The sequence below is a fragment of the Nicotiana tabacum genome, chromosome 10 (genome assembly GCF_000715075.1).
Source record: "Nicotiana tabacum cultivar K326 chromosome 10, ASM71507v2, whole genome shotgun sequence".
NCBI classification, from domain to species: Eukaryota; Viridiplantae; Streptophyta; class Magnoliopsida; order Solanales; family Solanaceae; genus Nicotiana; species Nicotiana tabacum.
In genome coordinates, this window is record NC_134089.1 from 100,274,075 (window position 1) to 100,301,535 (window position 27,461).

General features: G+C 38.2%; 2 protein-coding genes across 2 annotated transcripts; both read left to right on the plus strand.

Annotated features, from left to right (window-relative positions):
* The first annotated feature begins 826 nt into the window (after positions 1 to 826).
* Positions 827 to 8,693, plus strand: LOC107824958 (autophagy-related protein 18f). Its single transcript, XM_016651781.2, has 8 exons — positions 827 to 1,919; positions 4,894 to 5,358; positions 5,434 to 5,862; positions 6,148 to 6,360; positions 6,453 to 7,277; positions 7,381 to 7,547; positions 7,802 to 8,155; positions 8,460 to 8,693. The coding sequence occupies exons 1-7, from the start codon at positions 1,707 to 1,709 to the stop codon at positions 8,151 to 8,153; spliced, it is 2,664 nt and encodes an 887-aa protein (XP_016507267.1). The 5' UTR covers positions 827 to 1,706; the 3' UTR covers positions 8,154 to 8,155; positions 8,460 to 8,693.
* A 1,510-nt stretch (positions 8,694 to 10,203) lies between these two features.
* LOC107824960 (putative galacturonosyltransferase 12) lies at positions 10,204 to 13,703 on the plus strand. The gene is made up of 6 exons (XM_075223149.1): positions 10,204 to 10,580; positions 11,439 to 11,494; positions 11,644 to 11,799; positions 11,991 to 12,581; positions 12,705 to 13,007; positions 13,108 to 13,703. The coding sequence occupies exons 1-6, from the start codon at positions 10,358 to 10,360 to the stop codon at positions 13,390 to 13,392; spliced, it is 1,614 nt and encodes a 537-aa protein (XP_075079250.1). The 5' UTR covers positions 10,204 to 10,357; the 3' UTR covers positions 13,393 to 13,703.
* The last annotated feature ends 13,758 nt before the right edge of the window (positions 13,704 to 27,461 follow it).

Sequence of the window (27,461 nt, forward strand, 5' to 3'; positions counted from 1 at the left end):
TCGAGCTCGATTATCTTGGGGGCCTCGAGGTAAGTTAAGAGAAATAAAGTAAAAACAATAAGGTTGAAGAACAATTGTGGAGCACAATAAACGAGAAAAGCGGATAGAAAATTCTATTGCAGTGAATGAGATATCCCCTTTACAAATGATTGAGGTCCCCTTTATATAGGAGGAGAAAACCCCAACATAGTACGACATTCCTAATTGTGGTAAAGAATTCTATTGATACAGGTGTATAACAACCTAGTACGGACCTGTACCATTTCGTACAAATCTTATCCGTTAATTTATGCCCTGATTCACGTGTTCTTGAGAAATTCCTGCTCTTTCTTGAGTGCCATCGAAATTGTACTGCCCTCGTGGCAGGCCACGACGGGCCTTCGATTTGCTTCTCGAGGTGCGCATATCCCGACAAGGCTCGATTCTTACTTCAAGCTTTTAAACTCGAGCTCGAGGTATGACCAAGTCTTCGAAATCGAGCTCTACAATTTAGACCGTATACACCTAGTAAATAATTATATCTCTTGGCCCACGGCAGTGGCATTTCTTTATAATTAAGTAAATACATTGAAGTAATTATTCAAACTTACGACTGCGAAGTTATATTGCAATTAGTAAAATACTCATTTTGAATTGACGGATGAGATTCATCATTTCGAATGATCAATGGCCTATATTTTTTCAAGTTGGTCAAAGCAAGGAAAATGCAAGGACTAAGACTTTTCTATGCACTTTTGCGTTCTCCCCAAGTTACCGTTACCGTTATCTTTTTACTGAGGTAAACTTTTTACTGCTATTACAGCAGCCACCGGCGGTGAAAAAGACTGACGACGGACGAAAACGTGAAGGGAGGTTTCTTCCGTTGAATACATATCAAATTTCTCACGCTTTAGCAATTGAAAAAAGAAAACAATTTTTTTTTAAAAAAGAAAGAAAATAAAGCATTTAATATAACTTATATATTAGAGAGAGAAAGAGAGACGTAAAGAGAGAGACTTTATAATTTCTTCAATCATCTTTTCTTCATTATTATCCGATCCTTCAAATCTTTCTTCATACGCTTAATATGTATGCATATACGTACAAAATTTGTATATGAGTTAGGAATCTATTTCTGTTTCTGCTCAAGTACTGAAAGCCTAAAAATTCAATTTTCAGGGTCATCTGATCCAATTTTGTACATATTCTTTGTGAATTCATTGTAAAAAAATATATATATTTGATTCACGAATTTGATGTACAGGTAGATAAAGATTTGTCAAGTACATAATACAACAAAGAAAGTTTTTGAAAAATTTGTTGTTGTGTTTTACTAGAAGTTTAAAGTTTTGATTTTTATCTTTATTTTGTGGGGTTTGGTAGTTGTGTTCTTTATTGCAAAGTAAAGGAAGTTTAGAAGAAGACAGATTGGGATTCAATAGCTATTTTGTGCTATTCTGTTGTGATTTGAAGAAGCGGTGATTTTTCAGTTGTGGGGTTTGGATTTTTCCTGTGTTGGAAGCAAAACACGAAGACAGCTGTGAGATGAAAGTTTAAGACTTTTCCCATGTAACGTTTTTTTCCCTAGGGCTTATCAAGAAGTGGTGATATATAGGAACAAGCTTAAGGGTTATGATCAGAAGAGTAGAAAATAGAAGATTCAAGAATCAGAGGGTTGTTTTTGATTTTAGTGTTGTTGTATTTGTTTTGCCCTTGTGGTCTGGGGCATGGGAATGAGGAATGATGACCAAAAACCACCTCTTGAAGGTGGAGTAGTGCCTAGGTCAGGGAGGGGCAAGCATGGTGTTTTCCCGAGTTCATTTCGAGCTCTCTCTAAGATTGTATCCTCTGGTGCCTCAACTGTTGCTTCCACAGTTAAGTCAGCCGCTTCAGCTGCTTCGGCCATCGTGGAGAGGGATAATGAGTCCAGCCATGATCAGGTGCTATTCCCGTGTTCCTATGCCCTTTTGTAGTTTGTAGGTGTAAAAAGATTGAAACTTATATACTTGTTAACCAGGGGTTGCTACTTGTATATTTACAGTTGAATGTCATGAATTCTGGAAGCAGTTGGTTAATGCAGTTCTGGTTGCAACTCCTTAATGCTTTTGAATGTTATACTAATTTTACCTTGAAGAGTAACGGCTAAAAATGACAAAAAATCGGTTTCAGTTTACTTTATACGGTGTATTGTTCCCCTCTTTTGTGGTTAGTATTCTTTGCACAAAATTTAGCTCCCAAGTAGAACTTATGTCGGTTAAGCTTTTTAGGTTGCATATCATGTGAACTTTTTCTTGTTGCCACAGCGAGAGTGAATATAAGTAAGAGAAATGTATCATAATTATATGGATCAGCAGGGGAAGTGAGATACTTCCACATTGACTGATCTGCTATCATTCCTATTTAGTTTATCATGCTCTCTTTCTCTCTCCAATGGCAAATACACTTTTGATTTGCCGTATATTGTGTATATATGCATATCTAATGGCCTCTTTTACTTATAAAAAAAAGAAAGGATATGCATATCTTAACTGGTATATGTGTAGCATTAGGTTCTTTGGGAGTGACCTGTTTGATCGGGCATGCTTATTGAATTAGGAATACTATTTTCTGGATGCATTTGTGATCAGGGGATATTCATAATTGCGAAATGACCTTTTCTTCGATATAGTATCATGGGAGTTGGGACCCATGAATGAGTTTGTCGGGTTCTTCTTATCTCGTTTTGAAAAGCATGCTAAAAATACCAGAGATTTTGTTCTTGTAGTGTTTTTTGGATTTCATGCAATGTGACGGCATATAACCTTTTTCATTTAATGTGGTGTTTTGGCTTTTTTGTACAGTTCGTTAAAGTTACTGATTTTTTACTTTATTTCTGGACTGCTAACTTCCGTTTTGTCGTGTTGGTCTAAGATCCCGCGTGGGTTTTGTCTGGTTATTGTTTCTACATGAATGATCCTTATGCATAATTGGACCTTTTTTCTTTTTATTTTTTTGCCATTGTCGTGTATCCAGATTTCTCGAATCATACCATATGTGGCATACTAGTGTTGCACTTAAGAATTTAAATGCATGTTAATGTTGCTTGAACTTTAATACTACGAATGGGAGTGTTAATCATATTTTTTTAACCCAAAAAAATGGGAGTGTTAATCATATGTAGAGAATGGAGGTCTGAAGACAGATGGCACAAAAATCATGTTACCATGTCCTTGTAATTTGAGTGGGCTCGAGTGTTGGGTCAAATAAAGGTAGTGAAAGTTTGGCCAACCTTAGAGAAGTTTTGGGGCGCAGGGAGGGTGGAAGAGTGCGTGAAAGAGATATGGCATTAATGAAAGAAAGTGGGAGCCGGAGATCTATGGCCTTAATTATAGGAGATCTTCATGGACTTTAAACTTTAAACGTGCTTTTATGAAAAGATTTAACCAATAAATGCAAAAATTTAACCGACTTCCCTCACCCCATGCAAAAAAAGAAAAAGCTTATGTCATCTGGGGCAATCAGAAGTTCGAAGTAATGTAGGTTTAATGCTTTATTTCTTTGATAAGTAATGGAGGTTTATAGTCCAAAAGGAAAGGTAAATCGCCTACGGCTATGTAATTTATTGCATTACAAGCTAGGGACTTGTGTTTTGGTGCCTGTAGCTGGTGAATTTCCGTCCAAACAAACGTTTCCGTTCCCTCCACTTAACTTCAAATTACAAAGATGCTTTTGTCGGTAGAACAAAAAGGGCTGCTTGGTGCACGAAGCATCCCACATTCATGCAAGATCCGCGAAAGGGCCGCACTCCTAGAGGGTGTAATGTAGGAAGCCTACCCTGAAGCAAGCGTGTCAGTGGCTGATTCCACGGACTCTTGACCTGTAGGTCACGCAGAAATAATTTATCGTTGCTTCAAGGCTCGCCTTCCATGTGTAGAACAAAAAGAAAAAGAAAAAGAGGTATTCGTGGACAATAATATAATTGTATAGCAGTTCTTTGGCACATATGCCGAACTTCAGAAGGCAGTTGCAAGGTTGGACATTAAAAATTAGATGCTGCTGTTGGAAAAGCTTTAGGGTTTGGTTCACCCAAACCCGTGGTCTTCGACAAAAATTGTGTATATTATATGTATAATTCATATAATTTGTCTAAGTACTACCTTTGTGAACCCTTGATTAGATTTGTTGTGTTGGTTCACTGGTTAAGTAGTTGAAAATTTTCCCTGGGGACCAGGGATAGATCCTTGTTGAGCTCATTTATTTTTTTATATTTTTTTTATATATAAAATCAAACTAGTGGTGAACCCATCCTTTAAGAATCCTGAGTTTGCCCCTCGCCCCTGGAGTCAGGATGCTCTGGAAGGAAGATTTAATTACAAGTCTGGGGCCTTCTTGGGGCAATTCTAGTTGGTGATAAGCTCGAAGAATATCAGAGGGATTTATACAACTATTGGTTGCTTTATTTTAAGGCTGAAAAGACTGATGATTGTCTTCTGATGAGCTGATTCTGAAGTATTAAGTGTAGATCAGGTTGATACCTTGATAAGTTGAGGAATTAACATTAACTTGTGATTCTTTTTTTGTGCAGTTGTAAATTTGAATCCGGTTTCAAAGATATGGCTAAGGGGCCATAAGATTTCCAGAGCAATTATCCTAATACTGAAAGCTAGCAAATATTTACTTTGGTTGTTTGATTTGGTCAAACTGCACATACATGCATATAACCTCCCCCCCCCCCCCACACACACTTATATGTATGTATTAAGTAGGTTGTTGGACATCTAATTTTTAGATAGTATTTTATGATATTAGTTCAAATATTTTTGTTGCTTGTGCTTAAGGACATTCATTGCATTGCTATGTGAATAAGGTCGGAACTTTGATGCTATTGCGAAGGGAAATGTAGCGTATCTCATATTCCTCTTCTACCACACACAGGTTCTCTGGGCCGGGTTTGACAAGTTGGAATGTGAGAGAGGCACAACTCGGCAAATTTTGCTCCTGGGGTGTCGTTATGGCTTCCAAGTTTGGGATGTTGAAGATGGTGATAATGTGTGCAACTTAGTTTCCAGGCATGATGGTCCTGTTTCTTTTGTGCAAGTGTTACCGAAACTAATAGCATCGAAGATTCCTGACGACAAATTTTCTGTTAGTCGCCCAATGTTGATACTTTGTGCCGATGGATCTTTTTCTGGTGGTAGTAACAGTGGGGAGGGCATAGTAACTCCTCATAATGGAACCTTCCAACATTATCATAACCAAGCAAGTGCCACTTTTCTGCCTACTGTTGTTTGGTTTTATTCCCTGAGATCTCACTCTTACGTGCATCAGTTGAAGTTCAGATCAGTTGTTCACTTGGTAAGGTGCAGCTCCCGAGTGATTGCAATCTTACAAGCAGCTCAGGTATGTGACATGATGTCACAAAGTTTTACTCAGGTTTATCTGGCTAGACATAAGGATTACATTGCTTTTATGCAGATACACTGTTTTGATGCTGCAACTCTAGAGAGGGAATATACTATTGTCACCAATCCTGTTGTCACGGGGTTTCCTGCTCCTGGAAACATAGGTGTGGGACCTCTCGCAGTAGGTCCCAGGTGGATAGCTTATAGTGGAAACCCAGTTTCAGTCTCGAATTCTGGTCGAGTCAATCCACAGCACCTTACTCCTTCTGCTAGTTTCCCAAGTCCAGCTCCAAATGGGAGCCTTGTTGCTCATTATGCAAAGGAATCAAGCAAGCAACTTGCTGCTGGTATTGTGACTCTAGGCGACATTGGGTACAAGAAGCTGTCGAGGTACTATTCTGAACTGCGACCAGATGGTACTAGTTCTCAGTCTGTGAATGCTCGTGTCAAGGTACCCGGAGCTGCTAATGGTCATTTTCCAGATGCGGACAGTGTTGGAATGGTATAAGCTAATCTTATCAACTGTCTTTCAAAAATGTTGGTTTAAATTTTTATGAAGTCATTTTTAGGCTTTTGGGAGCTTTGCCATCATTTCCTTTCATCATCATATTAACTCTCATGCCGTGTCTACTTTCTGTGGACATTTATGTATGTTCACACATTTGGGGCTTTGTATTTTATTATTTCTAATGGTGGTAAGTGATTACCGTTCGGTGCTCTATATATAGTGGTGGCTTTGACCAACATTGAACTCTGATCTAACTTGTTTCATTTTGTGCGTCCGCAGGTCATAGTCAGGGACATCGTCACTAAAGCTCTTGTTGCACAGTTTAGGGCACATAAGAGTCCCATTTCAGCTTTGTGCTTTGATCCTAGCACTACTCTTCTGGTGACAGCTTCAGTTCAAGGTCATAATATCAATGTATTTCGTATAATGCCTGGACTATCTGGGTCTTCTTATGTCCATCTTTATACGCTGCAGCGTGGACTGACTAACGCGGTAAGTATTCCTAAGTTGCTTTTTCTTCCTTATTGAATTTGTTTGCCTCTTGAGGCTTGAAGTCAATTATTATTTCCTTTTGAAAATCTCAGGTCATACAAGACATAAGTTTTAGTAGTGATAGCCGGTGGATTATGATAAGCTCTTCTCGAGGAACTAGCCATCTTTTTGCGATATCTCCTTCAGGGGGATCAGTTGATTTTCACACTGCTGATGCATGTTTAAGTGCTCGCACTAATGGCTCTGGGGTGATGACAAAACCTTCAGCTCCGAGGACCATGAATTCTCAAGTGCTTAATCAACAAAGCATTTGTGGATCTGGCCCACCCGTGGCACTTTCTACTGTTGGCCGAATAAGGAGTGGAGCTAATGGTTGGAAAAACACTCTAAGTGGTGCTGCCGCTGCTGCAACTGGAAATGTTAGCTCTCTATCTGGGTCCATTGCTTCAGCGTTTCAGTACTACAAAAACTATAACCAATATACAGATGCAGCCTTTCTAAAATCAAATTATCACTTGCTGGTTTTTTCTTCTCCTGGCTGTGTGATACAATATGCTTTACGTATGTGTTCTGGCCTAGATTCTGTTACAACCATTCCTGCAGTGGCTACAACATTTGAGTCAGGCGTTGAAGTTGATACAAGATTAGTCATAGATGCAATCCAGAAGTGGAATATTTTCCAGAAACAAAATCGCAAAGAGCGAGGTGGTAATATCGATATATATGGTGAAGTTGGAGATTGTGATAGCAGTAAAGTATTTCCTGAAAGCATAAAGGTGGAAAATGGTCTCTATTCCAAAACTAGGAACACAATCACAGAAGAAAAGAGAAGTTCTGATGAAAGACATCATATGTATATATCTGAAGTGGAGCTTGAAATGCATAAACCCCAGATTCCATTATGGGCAAAACCGGAGGTACTTCACTATTTGTATGGTACCTCAGTCTGTGTCAGTAAGTCTCATGCTGCCATTGTGTAATGGTTGATATCTCCTTTGTGCTTTTGTAATTGTCTTGCAGATCTATTTTCAATCATTTGTTACAGATGGGATTAACGTAGGCGATGTCTGTGCTTTTGGAGGAGAGTCTGAGATAGAAGCAATTCCAACTCACTTAGTCGAGGCGAGATCAAAAGATCTAATTCCAGTTTTTGATTACATTCAAGCTTCCAAGACCCAGCAAGGGAGGTAATTAGTGTTTCTTTCTGTTTGTCAATGTATCATCCCTGTTATGGAAAGTTACCCAACTATTTGGGTATGCTTGATGGTTTGTTAATCGTGTTGAAACATGCATAAGCTGAAATGTGCCATTGGGCAGGCAATGACTGTTTTGTTGGTCATGTGTTAAGTCATTAGTTGTTGCACTGCTACATTTGTAATGTTTTCCCATACTTCTCTTGTGGAATATGGTTATTTTTCTGAAGTTAGCTGTTTGTTATTAGGGCATGTGTTAACGGTGACCATAGCCAGCAGTCACTTCCTAGGCTGGAGGTCTCTGGAAACTGCATTCTTATGGCTAATGGTGGTTATGGATCGCGTCATTCTATGAATGGTCCCAGGAGCGAAGTTCACTGTGGCCAAGAAGTAACTGGTTTGGATGGTATCCCAATGACAGGTCAAACAGCTAATGGCTTTGTAAATAGTAGTGAGAGCCCTAAAGCGGACAGTCGGCTTGCTTTTGTAAATAGTATGGAGAGCTCTGTGAAGGAGGCACAGTCTAAGTTTGTAAATAATAACCTAGGTGGTGCAGAAATGGAGAATCATTTCGAAGATGAAGTTGACGACGTTGATTGAAGGTAACTGATGTTGCTTTCTTGCTTGTTTTCATCAGCTTTATGCATGCACTTTCAAATAAATGCAGGACACATGATAATAAGATTTTCCTCAGATCATTGAAGTCGTTGCACGCTCTCCCTAACTTCAGTAAGCTAAAATGTCTTATTTTGAACATGGTTAGATGAATGAAAGCTAAAATAAGTATCTATGAGTTATCTCTGCTTCACTCTCATTTTTATGAATGAAAGATTTTCATTATTTGAAATTTCACTCTTTTTTTGAATCTTGCAGTTGATTAATATACTGGCTTCATTATCTTGTCAGGTTTTCGTTATTCGTTGATTAAGTGGGAGGTCTCTGTAAGTGTTAATATTGGTGGGGGGAAACGTAGAGAAGGAAAAGGTATAGGTTCCTTGGCCCAACGAGCAAAGTCATGTGGATGGATGCTTTGACTTTGTAAATATTAAACTCTGAAACTTGTCCAATAAATAGTTGTAATATGTAAAAATAATAGTTCGGATCTTATAACTTGTTGCATTTTTTGATTACTTTCGTTAACTTATATCTTTAGTTATTTGGAGACAACGTGAAAAATGAATTACCTCGCATACGCGGTCGCTGCTCCTCTAGCTTGTTAACTGCGAGCTGCATGATTTTGAGTGAATTTTGTTTACAACTATTTTTGCTGTGAATGAGTTGGCGAAGTACGTGATAGAAATAGCTTTTTAATAAGAACGTAGGAGTTCTTAAATTAGGAACCTTTTTTTTTTTGTTCCATCAATAAAATATAGGAACGTCAAATACTATAATTATCAAGTCTTTCATGCCTAAAAAACAAGATTTACTAATTTGATCATAACTACTTATCAATTATCATAGTTATTTAGTGTACTGCTTAAGTCTAGAACATAGAAAATTTAGAAGTATTAAAATCAGTAAGCTGCTATTTAAGCATTAGTTAATAAAAAGAGTTATTTTCTTCTAGAATATTAAAAATTACTTAAAAGTTTTCATAGGAAATAGGTTTGAAGGGAGGATATAACTTATTATACCCTTAAATGATGGTAAAACTTAAAACTTTCATGGGAAACTGATTTGCAAAGCAATGAACTAAAAATGTAGCTCAAATTGATTCACCTTTTGGATGAGTTGGCGCAGCCCGGTGCACTAAGCTCCCGCTATGTGTGGGTTCGGAGAAAGGGCCGGACCACAAGGGTTTATTGTACGCAGCCTTACCCCGAATTTCTGCAAGAGGCTACTTCCACGGCTCAAACATCAATATTTATTAAATCCTTGAATGAATACATGGTCTATACAACTTGCCAAATATTTTGACCCTTAAAATACACACATTAAACTCGCTAAGTCAAAATGGCATGCATAGATGATAATGTTAATTGCCTGATCAGACAAAAGACATTGAATTCATTGAGCATAATTGGATTAATTAAGCAAATAATATAAACTTTAGGAAACCAAACTCAATTCACGTGGAAGAGTATTAAAGTTAATCTCCAAACTGTCCAGAAACTGGCAAAATACGAATTAGAATAGTTATCTCTGGATAACTTTACCACAAATTATTGTAATATTTACAACAATAAAAATAGTCCAATGTTTCCAAAATAAGTTTAGCTCCAACAAACCAACAACTAGAGGCTTGACCCCACCAGGATTTAGATTTTGGAGTCACCCTGGTATGATAATTAAGGAAAAAAACAAAAGGAGAAAGACAGTGGGTCATTTTCCAATTTAGAAACTATGTTCAATCAAAAGCCTAAACTCCCACATTGTATAAATCAAGCTTCTATTCTTTAACAACTTCATGTTGGAGGCAAAGTGAAGCAACACCAAACTCTGCTACTACAATTCTTTATTAGTGTTGTGTCTCTTTCCTTCAAACTACTACTACTACTACTACTACTACAATTCTTGAATTTTCTTCCATGTGAAAATTAATACAAACTTGGTAAAACCTGCATATGTAACCTCCATACTAAGCAAGGTTAGGTGATTGAAAACAACTCCTTTCCCTCTCCAAGTACTTCCTTTTACAGCATCTCTCTACAGAGTTCTTCTGCATTCTACTCAACTTCTTCTCTGAGTTATTGCCTAATGAATGACTAGACTAAAAGTACCAATATTTTTGTTATAGTTAGAGTTCAAGCACTGTGGTTTTTTCTGCCTATTTTTGGGTGGTTCATTTTCCTTTTTGTTATTGAATGTTAAATGCAATGCAGCTCCACATATCACCAAGTCTGAGGCATGTCACTGTTCTGCCTGCTAAAGGTTTCAAGGACTTCATTAAAGTAAAAGTTGGCTCTAAAAGATTATCATATCGCATGGTCTTCTACTTCCTCCTGTTCCTTACATTCCTGCTCCGGTTTGTCTTCGTGTTAACAGCTATAGACACCATCGATGGAGAACGAAAATGTTCGACCCTAGGTGCATCTCTCTCTCTTTCTATAATGCTATATAGAAGATGTGAAAAATATGTTTAGGTACATTAATTAAGCAGCATTAGAAAAAGGATAATGGGAGGAATTTAGTTTCATGCATAATCTTACATGGTATTAGCAAATATTAAGTTGTTACAGATATAACAGCTCTAGAAGCAGTAATGCTACCTTCTCTTATAACATACTAGTAGTAATGCATAGTAAGTACGTCGCAAAATATACGTGTTACATTGGAAAGAAAAATAGCAAATGCATAACGTTTTAGAGAGCACGGGCGAAGCTATATTCTCATAAGGGTGGTCGTCGAAAAATTACATTGTGCATATAGCTAAAATATTAGGTTTTAGAGTTATATAATATATATTGAACACCCTTTATCGAGGAGTTCTTTTCACTTCTTTCAAGTTTGAATACCATTGGAGAAATTACTGTCTTCGCCACTATTAGAGAGTCAAAGATGATCAGAACACTGTTGCTCAAGTTAGCTGTAGCTTGTAAAAGAAAACTAAATCTGTCCATACTGAACTTACTTGACATTGAAGTATTTGTGATCATCCAAATATTCTTACTCATTTATGAATACAGAAAACTTAAGTTGATGTTATTAGATATGCATTGAACTTAAACTTGCCTTACTTAAGGAACTGCAGACTCTGTTAAATTAAGAAAGAGGATACTTAGAGATCTTTCTCAGGGAAGCTAATAGATAAAATTTGCATCTATTTCTGATGATTAAAAGCTTGACACATATCACCTTTCACTTTCCCCCGTTGTTTACTTTCATGGACGATAAGGCTGAAAATCATTCTGCTATATGCATTCTAAAAATATCATTTTACTACAGGTTGCTTGGGGAAAAAAATTGGACCAAGGATTTTGGGGAAACGGCTTGAATCAACTGTATGCTTCTGAGTCGTGTATCTTTTCCCTGTGCATAACACTGTGACATTCTCTTATTGAATAATGAAGATATCCCCCCTTACTAGTGCTTCTATTAATTAGTTTTGGGATTACATTGTCTTGTCTCTTATTTACCTTGCATTTGTTAGGTTCCCGAGGTGATATACCAAGTATTGGAGGAACCTTCAGATCAAACTGAAATGCGAACAAGGCCTGAATCTCCTCAAACATTAGATGAGTTTATTGCAGAAATGAAGGTTGGAAGACCAGACGCGAAAACCTTTGCTGTCAAGCTCAAATCTATGGTATTATGTTCTTATCGTCCATTCCACAACATATATAGGAATAGATATAATGAAGCAAAAGCCCATACGATATGGACAATTCAGACACTCCAGGCAAAAAGGAAATCCTATAATCATTCTAAATGTAAACAGTTTCTCATAGTCTGATTGGTTCCAAGTCAAAGCCTGATTAGTGCATATTGCTTTTGTAGGTCACCCTGCTAGAACAGACGACGAGAACTGCCAAAATCCAAGAATACCTGTATCGACATGTGGCATCTAGTAGCATCCCAAAACAGCTGCACTGCCTTGCTCTCAAGCTCGCGCATGAGCATTCTACCAATTCCAATGCCCGTCTCCAATTACCGTTGCCTGAACTTGTCCCCGCCCTTGTTGATAACTCATACTTCCATTTCGTTCTTGCCTCTGACAATGTTCTTGCTGCTTCAGTTGTTGCTTCATCACTCGTGCAGAATTTCTTGCGCCCTGAAAAAATAGTCCTTCACATAATCACAGATAGAAAAACCTATGCACCTATGCAAGCTTGGTTTTCGTTGCATCCTTTAACACCAGCTGTTATTGAGGTTAAAGGGTTGCATCATTTCGATTGGTTCACAAAGGGGAAGGTCCCGGTTCTGGAAGCTATGGAGAAAGACCAAAAAGCTAGATCACAGTTCAGGGGAGGGTCATCAGCAATTGTGGCAAACAAAACTGAGAAGCCTAAGGTCATCGCAGCAAAGTTACAAGCACTCAGTCCCAAATATAATTCACTGATGAACCACATAAGGATACATTTGCCAGAGGTAAGACCCTGAAATTTAAGACATATATATTTCACTTGAGTTACATGTAACATCCATGATTGACGATCCATCCCCATTTTCCTGGATAACAATTATATACTGAGAATATAAATTTCTTTTCAGTTGTATCCCAGTCTAGATAAGGTAGTATTCATGGATGATGACATCGTCGTTCAAACGGATCTTTCACCTCTATGGGACATTGACATGAATGGCAAGGTGAACGGAGCAGTGGAGACATGCAGGGGAGGGGACAAGTATGTCATGTCAAAGCGCTTCAAAAGCTATTTAAACTTTTCTCATCCTCTAATAGCAAGAAGCTTTAATCCCAGCGAATGCGCGTGGGCCTATGGCATGAATATTTTTGATCTAGAAGCATGGAGGAAAACAAATATTAGTCAGACATACCACTACTGGCTCGAACAGGTAATCTACAAGTGATATCAAAATAGGTTTTTGTTTGCGAAGTAATTATCGAAAGTCATAATTGAACATTCTATCATTAAGTTTTGCTTTTCCTATGCAGAACTTGAAATCGGACCTAAGTTTATGGCAGCTAGGGACATTACCTCCTGGTCTAATTGCATTTCATGGCCACGTCCACGCCATTGATCCCTTTTGGCACATGCTAGGACTGGGGTACCAAGATAATACAACTGTAGCAGAAGCTCAGAATGCCGGTGTGATCCACTTCAATGGTCGAGCAAAACCTTGGCTAGATATAGCATTCCCACAACTTCGACCCTTGTGGACAAAGTACGTTAACCTTTCTGATAAATTTATCAAAAGCTGTCATATTAGAGCAACTTGAAATGACCTGCGATAAGAGCACGTTGATTAATGAGAGAACAAAGTTTGGGGAGAGTTCACAGGAACTGAAGGCCTCCAATACCTGATGCAAGATGGCAATAGCGCGCGTGAGCTCTGATCACTTGAATTTCTGGTTCTCCAATGTATTTTATTTTGCAGTTTAGATTCTATACAGTATGATGGATTCTTTCAACCAAAAATTCTTATACAGATGGTAAAAAAATACTATTTTCATTCGCCGTGTTAAGTTTACTTCCAGGTCTATTACGCAGGATTAGCAAATAATTAACATATGATGGATATATTTGGAAATGAAAATACACAGACCAAAGGATAAAGTGATTGCAGTACATAGCTTCCACCTCATTCCAGTAAGAATTAACATCTTGTTTTTGATGATGTCCATCTCATCGAAGAAGTATTAGGCATGTGCCTAATAAGAGTTTTCTTTGGTTTGGTAGCCAACCTTGTTGACTTGGTTTGGTTGGTAACCAACCTTGTTGAATTAGTTTGGTTTGGTAGCCAACCTTGTTGAATTTCTTTGGTTTGGTAGCCAACTTTGTTGAATTGTGAAAAGTGTGTGTAAATTGTCAAATATTGTAGGCTTTAGAGGGTGAAGCTTTGGCTATAAAAGGAGAGCTTCAACTCTCATTTCTTCACACCAACAAAGAGAGAAAGAAAGAGTGAGGTTTCACAGACAAGGTATAAGAAAATAGTCTGTGAGGAAAATAGAGAGTGAGCGATATTGTAGTGAGGTGGGAATATCAAAAGAGGGTTATTTCTTTTGAGTGTTGTAGTGGTCTTTGGAGTATTTATCTCCGACCTACAAAGTGTAAAATTCCTTACTATAGTGATATCAGTTGCTCCTCTCGGGGTCGTGGTTTTTTCCCTTATTCAGAAGGGTTTTCCACGTAAAAAACTTGGTGTCATTGTTACTCTTTTATTCTTGTTAATTACCGTATCTCGGTGCTACATTATTATTCCGCTTTATTACCGTGAATATTATTTTGGTAAGGGGTTTATTCCCAACAACTGGTATCAGAGCACAGGTTCTGCTCATTCACTGAAATACTATTCACTGTCGGTAGTACTATACTTGGTGAAAAATAAAAATGTCCGGAGTAAAGTACGAGGTAGCAAAATTCAACGGAGATAACGGTTTCTCAACATGGCAAAGAAGGATGAGAGATCTGCTCATCCAACAAGGATTACACAAGGTTCTAGATGTTGATTCCAAAAAGCCTGATACCATGAAAGCTGAGGATTGGGCTGACTTGGATGAAAGAGCTTCTAGTGCAATTAGGTTGCACTTATCAGATGATGTGGTAAATAACATCATTGATGAAGACACTACACGTGGAATTTGGACAAGGTTGGAAAGCCTATACATGTCCAAAACGCTGACAAATAAATTGTACCTGAAGAAGCAGTTATACGCCCTACACATGAGTGAAGGTACGAATTTTTTGTCACATTTAAATGTGTTTAACGGACTAATCACACATCTTGCCAACCTCGGAGTGAAAATCGAGGAAGAAGATAAAGCCATCTTGCTATTGAACTCGTTGCCATCTTCGTACGATAATTTGGCAACAACCATCCTGCACGGTAAGACTACTATTGAGTTGAAAGATGTCACATCGGCTCTTCTACTCAATGAGAAGATGAGAAAGAAGCCTGAAAATCAAGGACAGGCTCTCATCACAGAAGGTAGAGGCAGGAGTTATCAAAGGAGTTCGAACAACTATGGTAGATCCGGAGCTCGTGGGAAGTCAAAGAACCGATCCAAATCAAGAGTCAGAAATTGCTACAACTGTAATCAACCAGGTCACTTCAAAAGAGATTGCCCAAATCCAAGGAAGGGCAAAGGTGAAACCAGTGGCCAGAAGAATGACGACAACACAGCCGCCATGGTGCAAAATAATGATAATGTTGTCCTCTTTATAAATGAGGAAGAAGAATGCATGCACCTGTCAGGTCCAGAGTCGGAATGGGTGGTTGACACAGCGGCATCTCACCATGCCACACCGGCAAGAGATCTTTTTGCAGATATGTAGCAGGTGATTTCGGCACAGTGAAAATGGGTAACACAAGTTACTCAAAGATTGCGGGGATTGGTGACATTTATATCAAGACAAATGTCGGATGCACATTGGTTCTAAAGGATGTGCGGCATGTACCTGATTTGCGGATGAACTTGATCTCGGGAATTGCTTTAGACCGAGATGGATACGAGAGTTATTTTGCAAATCAAAAGTGGAGACTCACTAAGGGATCATTGGTGATTGCAAAGGGAGTTGCTCGTGGCACGTTGTACAGGACAAATGCAGAAATATGCCAAGGTGAATTGAACGCGGCACAAGATGAGATTTCTGTAGATTTATGGCACAAAAGAATGGGTCATACGAGCGAGAAGGGATTGCAGATTCTTGCCAAGAAATCACTCATTTCTTATGCCAAAGGTACAACTGTAAAACCTTGTGACTACTGTTTATTTGGTAAGCAGCATAGAGTCTCATTTCAGACATCGTCTGAAAGAAAATTGAATATACTTGATTTAGTATATTCTGATGTTTGCGGCCCAATGGAAATTGAATCAATGGGCGGTAACAAATATTTTGTTACTTTTATTGATGATGCTTCACGAAAATTATGAGTTTATATTTTGAAAACCAAAGATCAGGTGTTTCAAGTTTTCCAAAAATTTCATGCTCTAGTAGAAAGGGAGACGGGTCGAAAGCTAAAGCGCCTCCGAAGTGACAATGGAGGTGAGTACACTTCAAGGAAATTTGAAGAGTATTGTTCAAGTAATGGGATCAGACATGAAAAGACAGTTCCTGGAACCCCACAGCATAATGGCGTAGCCGAGAGGATGAACCGCACCATTGTGGAGAAGGTGAGAAGCATGCTCAGAATGGCTAAACTGCCTAAGTCATTCTGGGGTGAAGCAGTTCAGACAGCCTGTTACCTGATCAATAGGAGTCCATCAGTTCCATTGGCGTTTGAAATCCCAGAGAGAGTTTGGACCAACAAGGAGGTGTCCTACTCGCATCTGAAGGTGTTCGGTTGCAGAGCTTTTGCACATGTACCAAAAGAGCAGAGAACAAAGCTGGATGATAAATCTGTTCCCTGCATATTTATCGGATATGGAGATGAAGAGTTCGGGTACAGACTGTGGGATCCTGTAAAGAAGAAGGTCATCAGAAGCAGAGATGTAGTCTTCCGAGAAAGTGAAGTTGGAACTGCTGCTGATATGTTAGAAAAGGCGAAGAATGGTATAATTCCTAACTTTGTTACTATTCCTTCTACTTCTAACAATCCCACAAGTACAGAAAGTACAACCGACGAGGTTGCCGAGCAGGTGGAGCAACCTGGTGAGGTTATTGAGCAGGGGGAGCAACTTGATGAAGGTGTCGAGGAAGTGGAGCAACCCACTCAGGGAGAAGAACAACCTCAACCTCTGAGGAATCAGAGAGGCCAAGGGTAGAGTCATGCAGGTACCCTTCCACAGAGTATGTCCTCATCAGTGATGAGGGGGAGCCAGAAAGTCTTAAGGAGGTGTTGTCCCATCCAGAAAAGAACCAGTGGATGAAAGCTATGCAAGAAGAGATGAAATCTCTACAGAAAAATGGCACATACAAGCTGGTTGAACTTCCAAAGGATAAAAGACCACTCAAATGCAAATGGGTCTTTAAACTCAAGAAAGATGGAAATGGCAAGCTGGTCAGATACAAAGCTCGATTGGTGGTTAAAGGCTTCGAACAAAAGAAAGGTATTGATTTTGACGAAATTTTCTCACCTGTTGTCAAAATGACTTCTATTCGAACAATTTTGAGCTTAGCAGCTAGCCTAGATCTTGAAGTGGAGCAGTTGGATGTGAAAACTACATTTCTTCATGGAGATTTGGAAGAGGAGATTTATATGGAGCAGCCAGAAGGATTTGAAGTAGATGGAAAGAAACACATGGTGTGCAAATTGAATAAGAGTCTTTATGGATTGAAGCAGACACCAAGGCAGTGGTACATGAAGTTTGACTCATTCATGAAAAGTCAAACATACCTAAAGACCTATTCTGATCCATGTGTATACTTCAAAAGATTTTCTGAGAATAACTTTATTATATTGTTGTTGTATATGGATGACATGTTAATTGTAGGAAAAGACAAGGGGTTGATAGCAAAGTTGAAAGGAGATCTGTCCAAGTCATTTGATATGAAGGACTTGGGCCCAGCACAAAAAATTTTAGGGATGAAGATAGTTCGAGAGAGAACAAGTAGAAAGTTGTGGCTATCTCAGGAGAAGTACATTGAACGTGTACTAGAACGCTTCAACATGAAGAATGCTAAGCCAGTCAGCACATCTCTTGCTGGTCATCTAAAGTTGAGTAAGAAGATGTGTCCTACAAAAGTGGAGGAGAAAGGGAACATGGCTAAAGTTCCTTATTCTTCAGCAGTTGGAAGCTTGATGTATGCAATGGTATGTACTAGACCTGATATTGCTCACGCAGTTGGTGTTGTCAGCAGGTTTCTTGAAAATCCTGGAAAGGAACATTGGGAAGCAGTCAAGTGGATACTCAGGTACCTGAGAGGTACCACGGGAGATTGTTTGTGCTTTGGAGGATCTGATCCAATCTTGAAGGGCTATACAGATGCTGATATGGCGGGTGACATTGACAACAGAAAATCCACTACTGGATATTTGTTTACATTTTCAGGGGGAGATATATCATGGCAGTCTAAGTTGCAGAAGTGCGTTGCACTTTCAACAACTGAAGCAGAGTACATTGCCGCTACAGAAACTGGCAAGGAGATGATATGGCTCAAGCGATTCCTTCAAGAGCTTGGATTGCATCAGAAGGAGTATGTCGTCTATTGTGACAGTCAAAGTGCAATAGGCCTTAGCAAGAACTCTATGTACCATGCAAGGACCAAACACATTGATGTGAGATATCATTGGATTCGAGAAATGGTAGATGATGAATCTCTAAAAGTCTTGAAGATTTCTACAAATGAGAATCCCGCAGATATGCTGACCAAGGTGGTACCAAGGAACAAGTACGAGCTATGCAAAGAACTTGTCGGCATGCACTCAAACTAGAAGACAGTGCTACCTCCTCTGGATGAATGAGACTGGAGGGGAGATTGATGATGTCCATCTCATTGAAGAAGTATTAGGCATGTGCCTAATAAGAGTTTTCTTTGGTTTGGTAGCCAACCTTGTTGACTTGGTTTGGTTGGTAGCCAACCTTGTTGAATTAGTTTGGTTTGGTAGTCAACCTTGTTGAATTTCTTTGGTTTGGTAGCCAACTTTGTTGAATTGTGAAAAGTGTGTGTAAATTGTCAAATATTGTAGGCTTTAGAGGGTGAAGCTTTGGCTATAAAAGGAGAGCTTCAACTCTCATTTCTTCACACCAACAAAGAGAGAAAGAAAGAGTGAGGTTTCACAGACAAGGTATAAGAAAATAGTCTGTGAGGAAAATAGAGAGTGAGCGATATTGTAGTGAGGTGAGAATATCAAAAGAGGGTTATTTCTTTTGAGTGTTGTAGTGGTCTTTGGAGTATTTATCTCCGACCTACAAAGTGTAAAATTCCTTACTATAGTGATATCAGTTGCTCCTCTCGGGGTCGTGGTTTTTTCCCTTATTCAGAAGGGTTTTCCACGTAAAAATCTTGGTGTCATTATTACTCTTTTATTATTGTTAATTACCGTATCTCGGTGCTACATTATTATTCCGCTTTATTACCGTGAATATTATTTTGGTAAGGGGTTTATTCCCAACAGAAAGTAGATGTTGCTTTGTTTTCTTTGTAGCTATGAAAGAGTTTCAAGAGCGAGTTGTTCTCGTCAGCAATGCAATAGAGCCTCTGTCATTCGAAAAGGTTTTACTTCCACAAACCAAATAATCTTATTAAAGGAGACAACAACAACATACCCAATGCGAATATTCCCACAAGTGGAATCTGCGGAGCATAATATGTACATCGACCTTACTCTTACCTTGTGCAAGTAAAGAGGTTGTTTCCCATAGATCTTAGGAGACAACAACATCAATTACTGCGTCTTAACCCCAAGCTAGTTGGAAGGCTGTATGATTATCATCAGCTCTAGTTGGACTTGTTTCATTTCATACTCAATAATTTTTCTTTTAGAAGAAATTTACTTCTCTCACTTAAGAGAGACTACAATTTTTATGGGTATACAGATCTCTAAAAAAATTAAAAATACTATTGCCAATTTGAAGCTGGGGAGTCTTTCTTTTTTTTTTGGTTCCCACCCGGTGTCCGATATCCATATTGGAGCCCGATTATATCCGGATTCGCGCCGCGTAGGGCCCCATTCGGGGGAAGCGCTTCCTATCAAGGATTTTTCCAAACCCAGGGCTCGAACTCGAAACCTCTAATTAAAGGAGGAGCAGTCCCATCTACTGCACCACATCCTTTGGTGGTAAAGCTGGGGAGTCATCAACCGCTGGAGATTCAACTTAAGGCTGAGAAGTGAAATGAAAAATTTTGGCTTGTGTTTTCTCTTTGATCCCACTGTTGATTGTAACAAAAAATAACAAATGCAAACCTAGTATCGATTTTAACACGTAACAATAACGTCTAACGTCTGTCTTGTCACGGTTGATTGCATGCTCAATTTCAACTAGGGCAAAAAAATGGATGAATTCTTTAGTATTCCTGAATGTGGTATATATTACGATTCCTTTCCCTACTTAACTAATCACAGACAAGAAAAAACAAGGAACAAAATCCCAACCTTATCAAAGGATGGGTTAAAAGTGAATGGACCATTAATTGTTTCTCTTGATGAGTAAAAAAAATGTTAAAGACAAAAACAAAGGATATTAATTCAGTAGGAATAGAAATACGACAATTTGTTACTGCAGAAAACCTGAGTATACAAATTTGTCCGAACTATATACATCAAATTTATATAATTACTATATGAATGATTAGCAAGGAACGTACATTCTTCAAGTAATTAAAGATGTCAAAACATACAGATCAACCCAAATTCTCTTCAAGGCGCAAAATAGAAATTGCCAAATACTAAATTCATTGCTTACATCGACGTATACATGTACAAGAAAAATTAGAACATTTAATAAGATTACTCTCATTCTAAATTCACTGCAGGCGCCTCTCGTTCAAAACATCAACGAACAGCTTGTAGAGACAACCTCCGATGATGATCTTGTTTCTGCCAGTGCAAGGGAAGATTTGGTAGCAGTGGACAAAGTGGCCTTAGGATCGAACTTGTTGCCACAACTAGGGCACATAATGATAGTACTAACTGAACTTGAAGCAGTACTTTTGGTTTTGGTAGAATAATAATATTTGCACCATCTGCTGCACCTAGGGCACTTCTTCTTCTCAACTTTTGAACTAACTTCACGTCGAAAACGAACATGACCATGATCGTGAGAATAGTAGTCGCGACGAATAACTGATATTTCATTCATGGATATTTAACTACTTGTTTGATGAGATATTGAAGAATAACCCTGTTGCGGAAGCCAAATGTATATAGTGTGAATAAGTCACAACTACTATACCAAAAATTATGACAGCCACCAAATAATAAATAAGACAATAAAACAACAATAAAGGGAACACCAGAATTTACGAGGTTCGGCTAATTTTGCCTACTCCTCGGACACAACCAATATTTTATTTCACTCCAAAAATACAAGTGAAATAATACTAAAAAGAGAAGATACAAATGCCTTAAACAGATGAGAAGGCAAATGAGAGGTGTGTTTCAATCCTAAACATTAGGCCTTCTTTTATAGGGGAAAAATCCCCCCAAACTTAACTCCCAACCAATGTGGGACTTTGGCATTTTGCCAAACTTCAACAAATCTCCACCTTGGCAAAATTCCACATTTTCAATTCTCTCTCAATAACAAATTTTGGTTGTGTCTTCATCTTCAATCTTCAGTGTTCAACAATGTTGATCAAATCCAAACAATGTTGAAACTTGACCGCAGTCACCACCTTTGTCAGCATATCAGCAGGATTCTCTGTAGTATGAATTTTCTTCACCGTGACTCCACCTTCTTCTATGATTTCTCGTACGAAATGATACCGAACATCAATGTGCTTCGTCCTTGCATGATAAACTTGGTTCTTCGCTAATTGAATAGCACTTTGACTATCACAAAAAATTGTGATACCTTTTTGTTCAACACCAAGCTCCTTTAGCAATCCTTGAAGCCAAATTGCCTCTTTCACAGCATCTGTAATAGCCATGTACTCTGCCTCTGTTGTAGACAAAGCAACTGTTGACTGCAAAGTAGACTTCCAACTAACTGGTGCCTTTGCAAAAGTAAACACATAACCAGTAGTTGATCTTCGTTTGTCCATATCACCCGCAAAATCTGAGTCACAATATCCAACTACAAACTGATTGTCTTCTTGCTCAAAAACTAACCCGACATCTACAGTATTATGAATATACTGTAGAATCCACTTCACAGCTTGCCAATGCTCCTTCCCTGGATTGTGCATATATCTGCTAATAACTCCAACAGCTTGTGAAATGTCAGGCCTTGTGCAAACCATTGCATACATCAAGCTACCAACAGCATTTGCGTATGGTACCTTTGACATATACTCTCGTTCAGCTTCATCCATTGGCGACATAGTAGTACTTAGCTTAAAATGGGAAGCAAGTGGAGTACTAACTGGCTTAGTCTTGTCATCTATGCCAAAACGTTGAAGTACTCTCTTCAAATATTCCTTTTGAGATAAACAGAGTTTCTTTGAACGTCTATCTCTAATTATCTCCATGCCAAGAATTTTCTTTGCTCACCCAAATCCTTCATCTCGAACTCCTTCTTCAGTTGAATCTTCAACTTATCAATTTCTTCCGAATTCTTGGAAGCTATCAACATATCATCAACATATAGGAGAAGATATACAAAGGAACCATCTTTAAGCTTGTGCAAATACACACAATGATCGTATTTGCTTCTCTTGTACCCTTGCCGCAACATAAACTCGTCAAATCGCTTGTACCATTGTCTAGAAGATTGTTTCAATCCGTACAACGATTTTTCAAGTTTGCACACCATATTTTCTTTTCCAGCAACTTTGAATCCTTCTGGCTGAGTCATGTAGATTTCCTCCTCCAAGTTTCCATGTAAAAACGCAGTTTTTACATCCATCTGAACTAGTTCCAAATCCAATTGTGCTACCAAAGCCAACATAATTCTAATGGAGGAATGTTTTACAACTGGAGAAAACACTTCATTGTAATCAATTCCCTCCTTTTGAGCATATCCTTTGGCCACCAATCTTGCTTTGTAGCGAACATCTACTTGGTTAGGAAATCCTTCCTTCTTTGCAAATACCCATTTGCACCCAATTGCTTTCTTTCCCTTCGGGAGATTGGCCAATCTCCATGTATGATTCTGATGAAGGGACTGTATTTCATCATTCATGGCAATCCTCCACTTATCTTCTTCTGAACTTTGGACAGCGTCTTTATAAGTAGTAGGAACATCATCAGCTACAATTGAGGTTGCACAAGCAACCGTCTCTATGAGACGAACAGGTTTCGTTATTGTTCTTTTTGGCCTGCTGGTTGCTATTGATTCAAGTTGTTGTTGAGATTCCTGAGTTGGAATCTCCTCTACTGGCTCTCCTTCCAGAGGGTAATCTTCATTTGTTTCCTCCTCTGCTTCTTGTGTAGGAAAAATAAATTTTCCCTCAAACTCCACCTGCTTAGAAGCACCTTCATTTTGTTTGGTATCTTCTGTTACCTTATTTACCATAGCAAATTCATCAAAGGTAACATCTCTGCTGAATATTACTTTCTTTGTCATAGGGCACCATAAGCGATATCCTTTGACTCCAGAAGTAATTCCCATAAAAATAGCCTTCTTTGCCCTTGGATCCAATTTTGACTCCGTCACATGATAATATGCAGTTGAGCCAAACACGTGCAAAGAGTTATAATCTACAGCAGGTTTTCCGTACCATTTTTCAAATGGTGTTTTGCCATCAATAGCAGCAGATGGTAGACGATTAATGAGGTGACATGCATATGTAATTGCCTCAGCCCAAAATTCTTTGCCCAAGCCAGCATTGGACAACATACACCGTACCTTCTCCAGCAAGGTCCGGTTCATACGTTCTGCCACTCCATTCTGTTGTGGTGTATGTCTAACAGTGAAGTGTCGGACGATGCCATCATTTTCACAGACCTTATTGAAATGATCATTTTTGTATTCACCTCCATTGTCTGTGCGAATACACTTGATCCTCCTGCCTGTTTGATTCTCCACCATCGTCTTCCATTTGAGAAAAATTCCCAGCACTTCATCTTTGTTTTTCATTGTATACACCCACACTCTTCGAGAAAAATCATCAACAAAGGTTACAAAATAGTGCTTCCCACCCAATGAAGGTGTTTTGGAAGGACCCCAAACATCAGAGTGTACATAATCCAAAATGCCTTTAGTATTATGGATCGCTGTACCAAATTTAACCCTTGTCTGTTTCCCTTTGACACAATGCTCACAAAACTCCAAGTTGCAAGCCTTTACTCCTTTTAACAATCCTTGATCTGATAGAGTTTTCAAGGATTTTCCTCCAGCATGTCCCAAGCGCATGTGCCATAGCTTGGTTGTTTCTGCCTCTTTGTCGTCACTGGATGTCACTGTCGCTGTCCCAATAACTGTACTGCCACGATAGCGATACATATTATTATTCTTCCGATTAGCCTTCATTACCACTAGTGCACCGGAGCATACTCTCATCACTCCATTTTCTGCAATGATTTTGAACCCTTTTGATTCTAGGGCTCCCACAGAGATGAGATTCTTCTTCAAATCCGGTACATATCGAACATCTATCAATGTTCTGATCATTCCATCATGGTTCCTTAATCGTATTGAACCAATGCCATATGAGGTAAGAGGGCTGTTATCCGCTGTGTGGATGACTCCATATTCTCCTTCTTGAAATTCCATGAACCAGTCCCTGTTGGGACACATATAATAGCTACAAGCCGAGTCCATCAACCATATGTCTGATGATGTTGATGACTCTGTTGTAACTAATGAGAAGTCTGAATCATCACAATCAGCTACATTTGAATCCATAATGGCCTTTCCATTGTTATGTTTGGCCTTATTCTTCAACTTCGGACAGTCTTTCTTCCAGTGCCCTTTTTCTCGACAAAAGGCACATTCATCTTTGCTGGGTCTGGATCTTGACTTGGATCTTCCCTTCTTTGTCCTCGTTTGATTTTGAGGACGACCCCTCACAAATAGTGCTTCTCCTTCTCCGCCCTTCTGTTTTTCTCGCTTTCTTTGTTCATAGCTGTACAAAGCTGAACAAACTTCTCTGAGAGAAATTTCGTCATTTCCATGGAGTAGAGTAGTTTCAAGGTGCTCGTACTCATCAGGAAGTGACGCCAACAACATTAAGGCCAAGTCACCATCATCATAAGTTGTATCCATATTTTGCAAATCTGTGACCAACTTATTGAAACTGGTGATATGTTCATTCATCGTGGTACCAGGAACATAGGTGAAGTGAAACAGTCTCTTCTTCATGTACAATTTATTTTGACTGTTTTTCTTCAAAAATTTATCCTCCAGTGCTTTCCATAATTTACTTGCAGAAGTTTCCTTTGTGTATGGATATTTCTGCTCTCTAGCAAGGTAGGATCGAATGGTACCGCAAGCAACACGGTTGATAATTCTCCAATCTTCTTCTCCAATAACATCTGGTTTCTTTTCTTCAATGGCCAGATCTAACCCTTGTTGAAAAAGGACATCTAGAACCTCGCCTTGCCACATCCCAAAATGTCCGGACCCGTCAAAAATTTCTACCGCAAATTTCGCATTTGACACAATTCTTGTCATAAGCGAAGATGCCAATGATGACGTATTGTTAACACTTGATGTAGATTCTTCTTGTTTATTGTCCCCCATATTTGACACAAATATTATTTAATAGCTGACGACACAAATCAAGATTATTTCCTTTCTGATGTAGAAGATCAGACTAAGCTGCAACTACAGAGCATACTCAGACAGAACCTTGACTCAGTTACCAAGATAAATCTTTTCTGATGTGGAAGATCAGACTATGCTGCAACCACAGAGCATACTTAGACAGTACCTTGGCTCTGATACCAATTGTTGCGGAAGCCAAATGTATATAGTGTGAATAAGTCACAACTACTATACCAAAAATTATGACAGCCACCAAATAATAAATAAGACAATAAAACAACAATAAAGGGAACACCAGAATTTACGAGGTTCGGCTAATTTTGCCTACTCCTCGGACACAACCAATATTTTATTTCACTCCAAAAATACAAGTGAAATAATACTAAAAAGAGAAGATACAAATGCCTTAAACAGATGAGAAGGCAAATGAGAGGTGTGTTTCAATCCTAAACATTAGGCCTTCTTTTATAGGGGAAAAATCCCCCCAAACTTAACTCCCAACCAATGTGGGACTTTGGCATTTTGCCAAACTTCAACAAATCTCCACCTTGGCAAAATTCCACATTTTCAATTCTCTCTCAACTAGCGTAATAATTCATCAAGGTGAATTCTTGGACTTTAGTGCCGCCTTGTAATTTGTTATCATCCGATTCCTTGAACTGAAAATTGAAGGAAAAAAGACCCAGCAATTTCTTCTTCAATGATTGAAAAAAAATAGATGGTTTGCCATTGGGAAGTGAATAGAAGAACATGCAAGTAAATAGTACTTATATAAGAAGAGAAGTGTTTCTCCTTTCCTATTAACATTAGGATTAGGATTTAATAACTTTAGTAAGTATAACATTCGAATTAGGATTTAATTAGGAACTTTAGTAAGTATAAAGAAGAGATTCTAATTTTCTCTTTCCTTTTAACATTCGGATTAGGAATTTATCAAGGGTTGTTCCTTACACCCCAAACCAATAAGGCTCGTCTTAGGCTCCAAGAATTCGAGGCACATAAATTTATATAAAACTAGTTTTAGGTTTCACGCTATGCGCGTGAACCCTGTATTAATGGGTACAATTTTTTGTAGATTATACAAATATTATTAAAAATATTTTTGAGTTATTAAATATAAACTAAAAGATACCAAGTTCTTGAAAATAATATATGTCAATTTTATCTAGCTCAATAAAAGAGAAAGAATTATGTCTACTGAAGTCATCAAGTGCCTTATTATAATTTTGTTATATGGGTTATGTATTTGCTGTAGAAAACCTATATATAGAGAGAAGCGCAATGTGCTACTCCCTCCGGTCCCCCTCCGGTCCAAAATAAGTGATTTTTTGGCATTTTTTTTGTGGTCCAAAATAAGTAATTTTTCTAGATATCAAGAATGAATTAATTATTTTTTTCCTACATTGCTCTTGGAGTAAATAGTGTTGGAGTATGTGTTAGGAGTATTTATGTGAAGAGATAGTAAAGATTAATATGGTCAATTTCATTGCTAATTAATGTTAAAAGGTGGATTTCTTAATCTGTGTGAAAATAGCTAAAAAATTACTTATTTTGGACCGAAGGGAGTAATATGTATTCAAATCGCTTATAATAATATTTCATACCTTTTATGACTTTTACACTTCTCTAAGAAAATAATTTGGAAAGGCAAGCTTGAATATAGCAAGTCTTGAAATTTTTTTACTGAATTTGAGGATAATTTAAACTCGTCCATTCATGATGGACGATTATGAAGAAGCCCTTAATTCCCAAAGTAGAGTTTGATTAAAAGCTTGATTAATATTCATTTTCTCCTTATAACCTTGATTAAACAGAAAGGTGGAAAGTACAGTAAATTGAGAGCAAGAGAATATATTCGCGTCCTTGTGATTTCTTGGTTTACCTCCAATTAACTACCGAAGTTATGTGATTGTCTTTTTAAAAAAATATAAGGACTAATTAGCAAAATATACTTAATATAAAGAGATTAATTTATAGAAGGTTGTAACAATAATTTTTTCAGCTACTCTAAAATTAGATTATTCGAACTTAATATACAACTGTTAATTATCCTATCACAAGTATTTCTAGACTTTGAAGTTGAATTAAAGAGCATA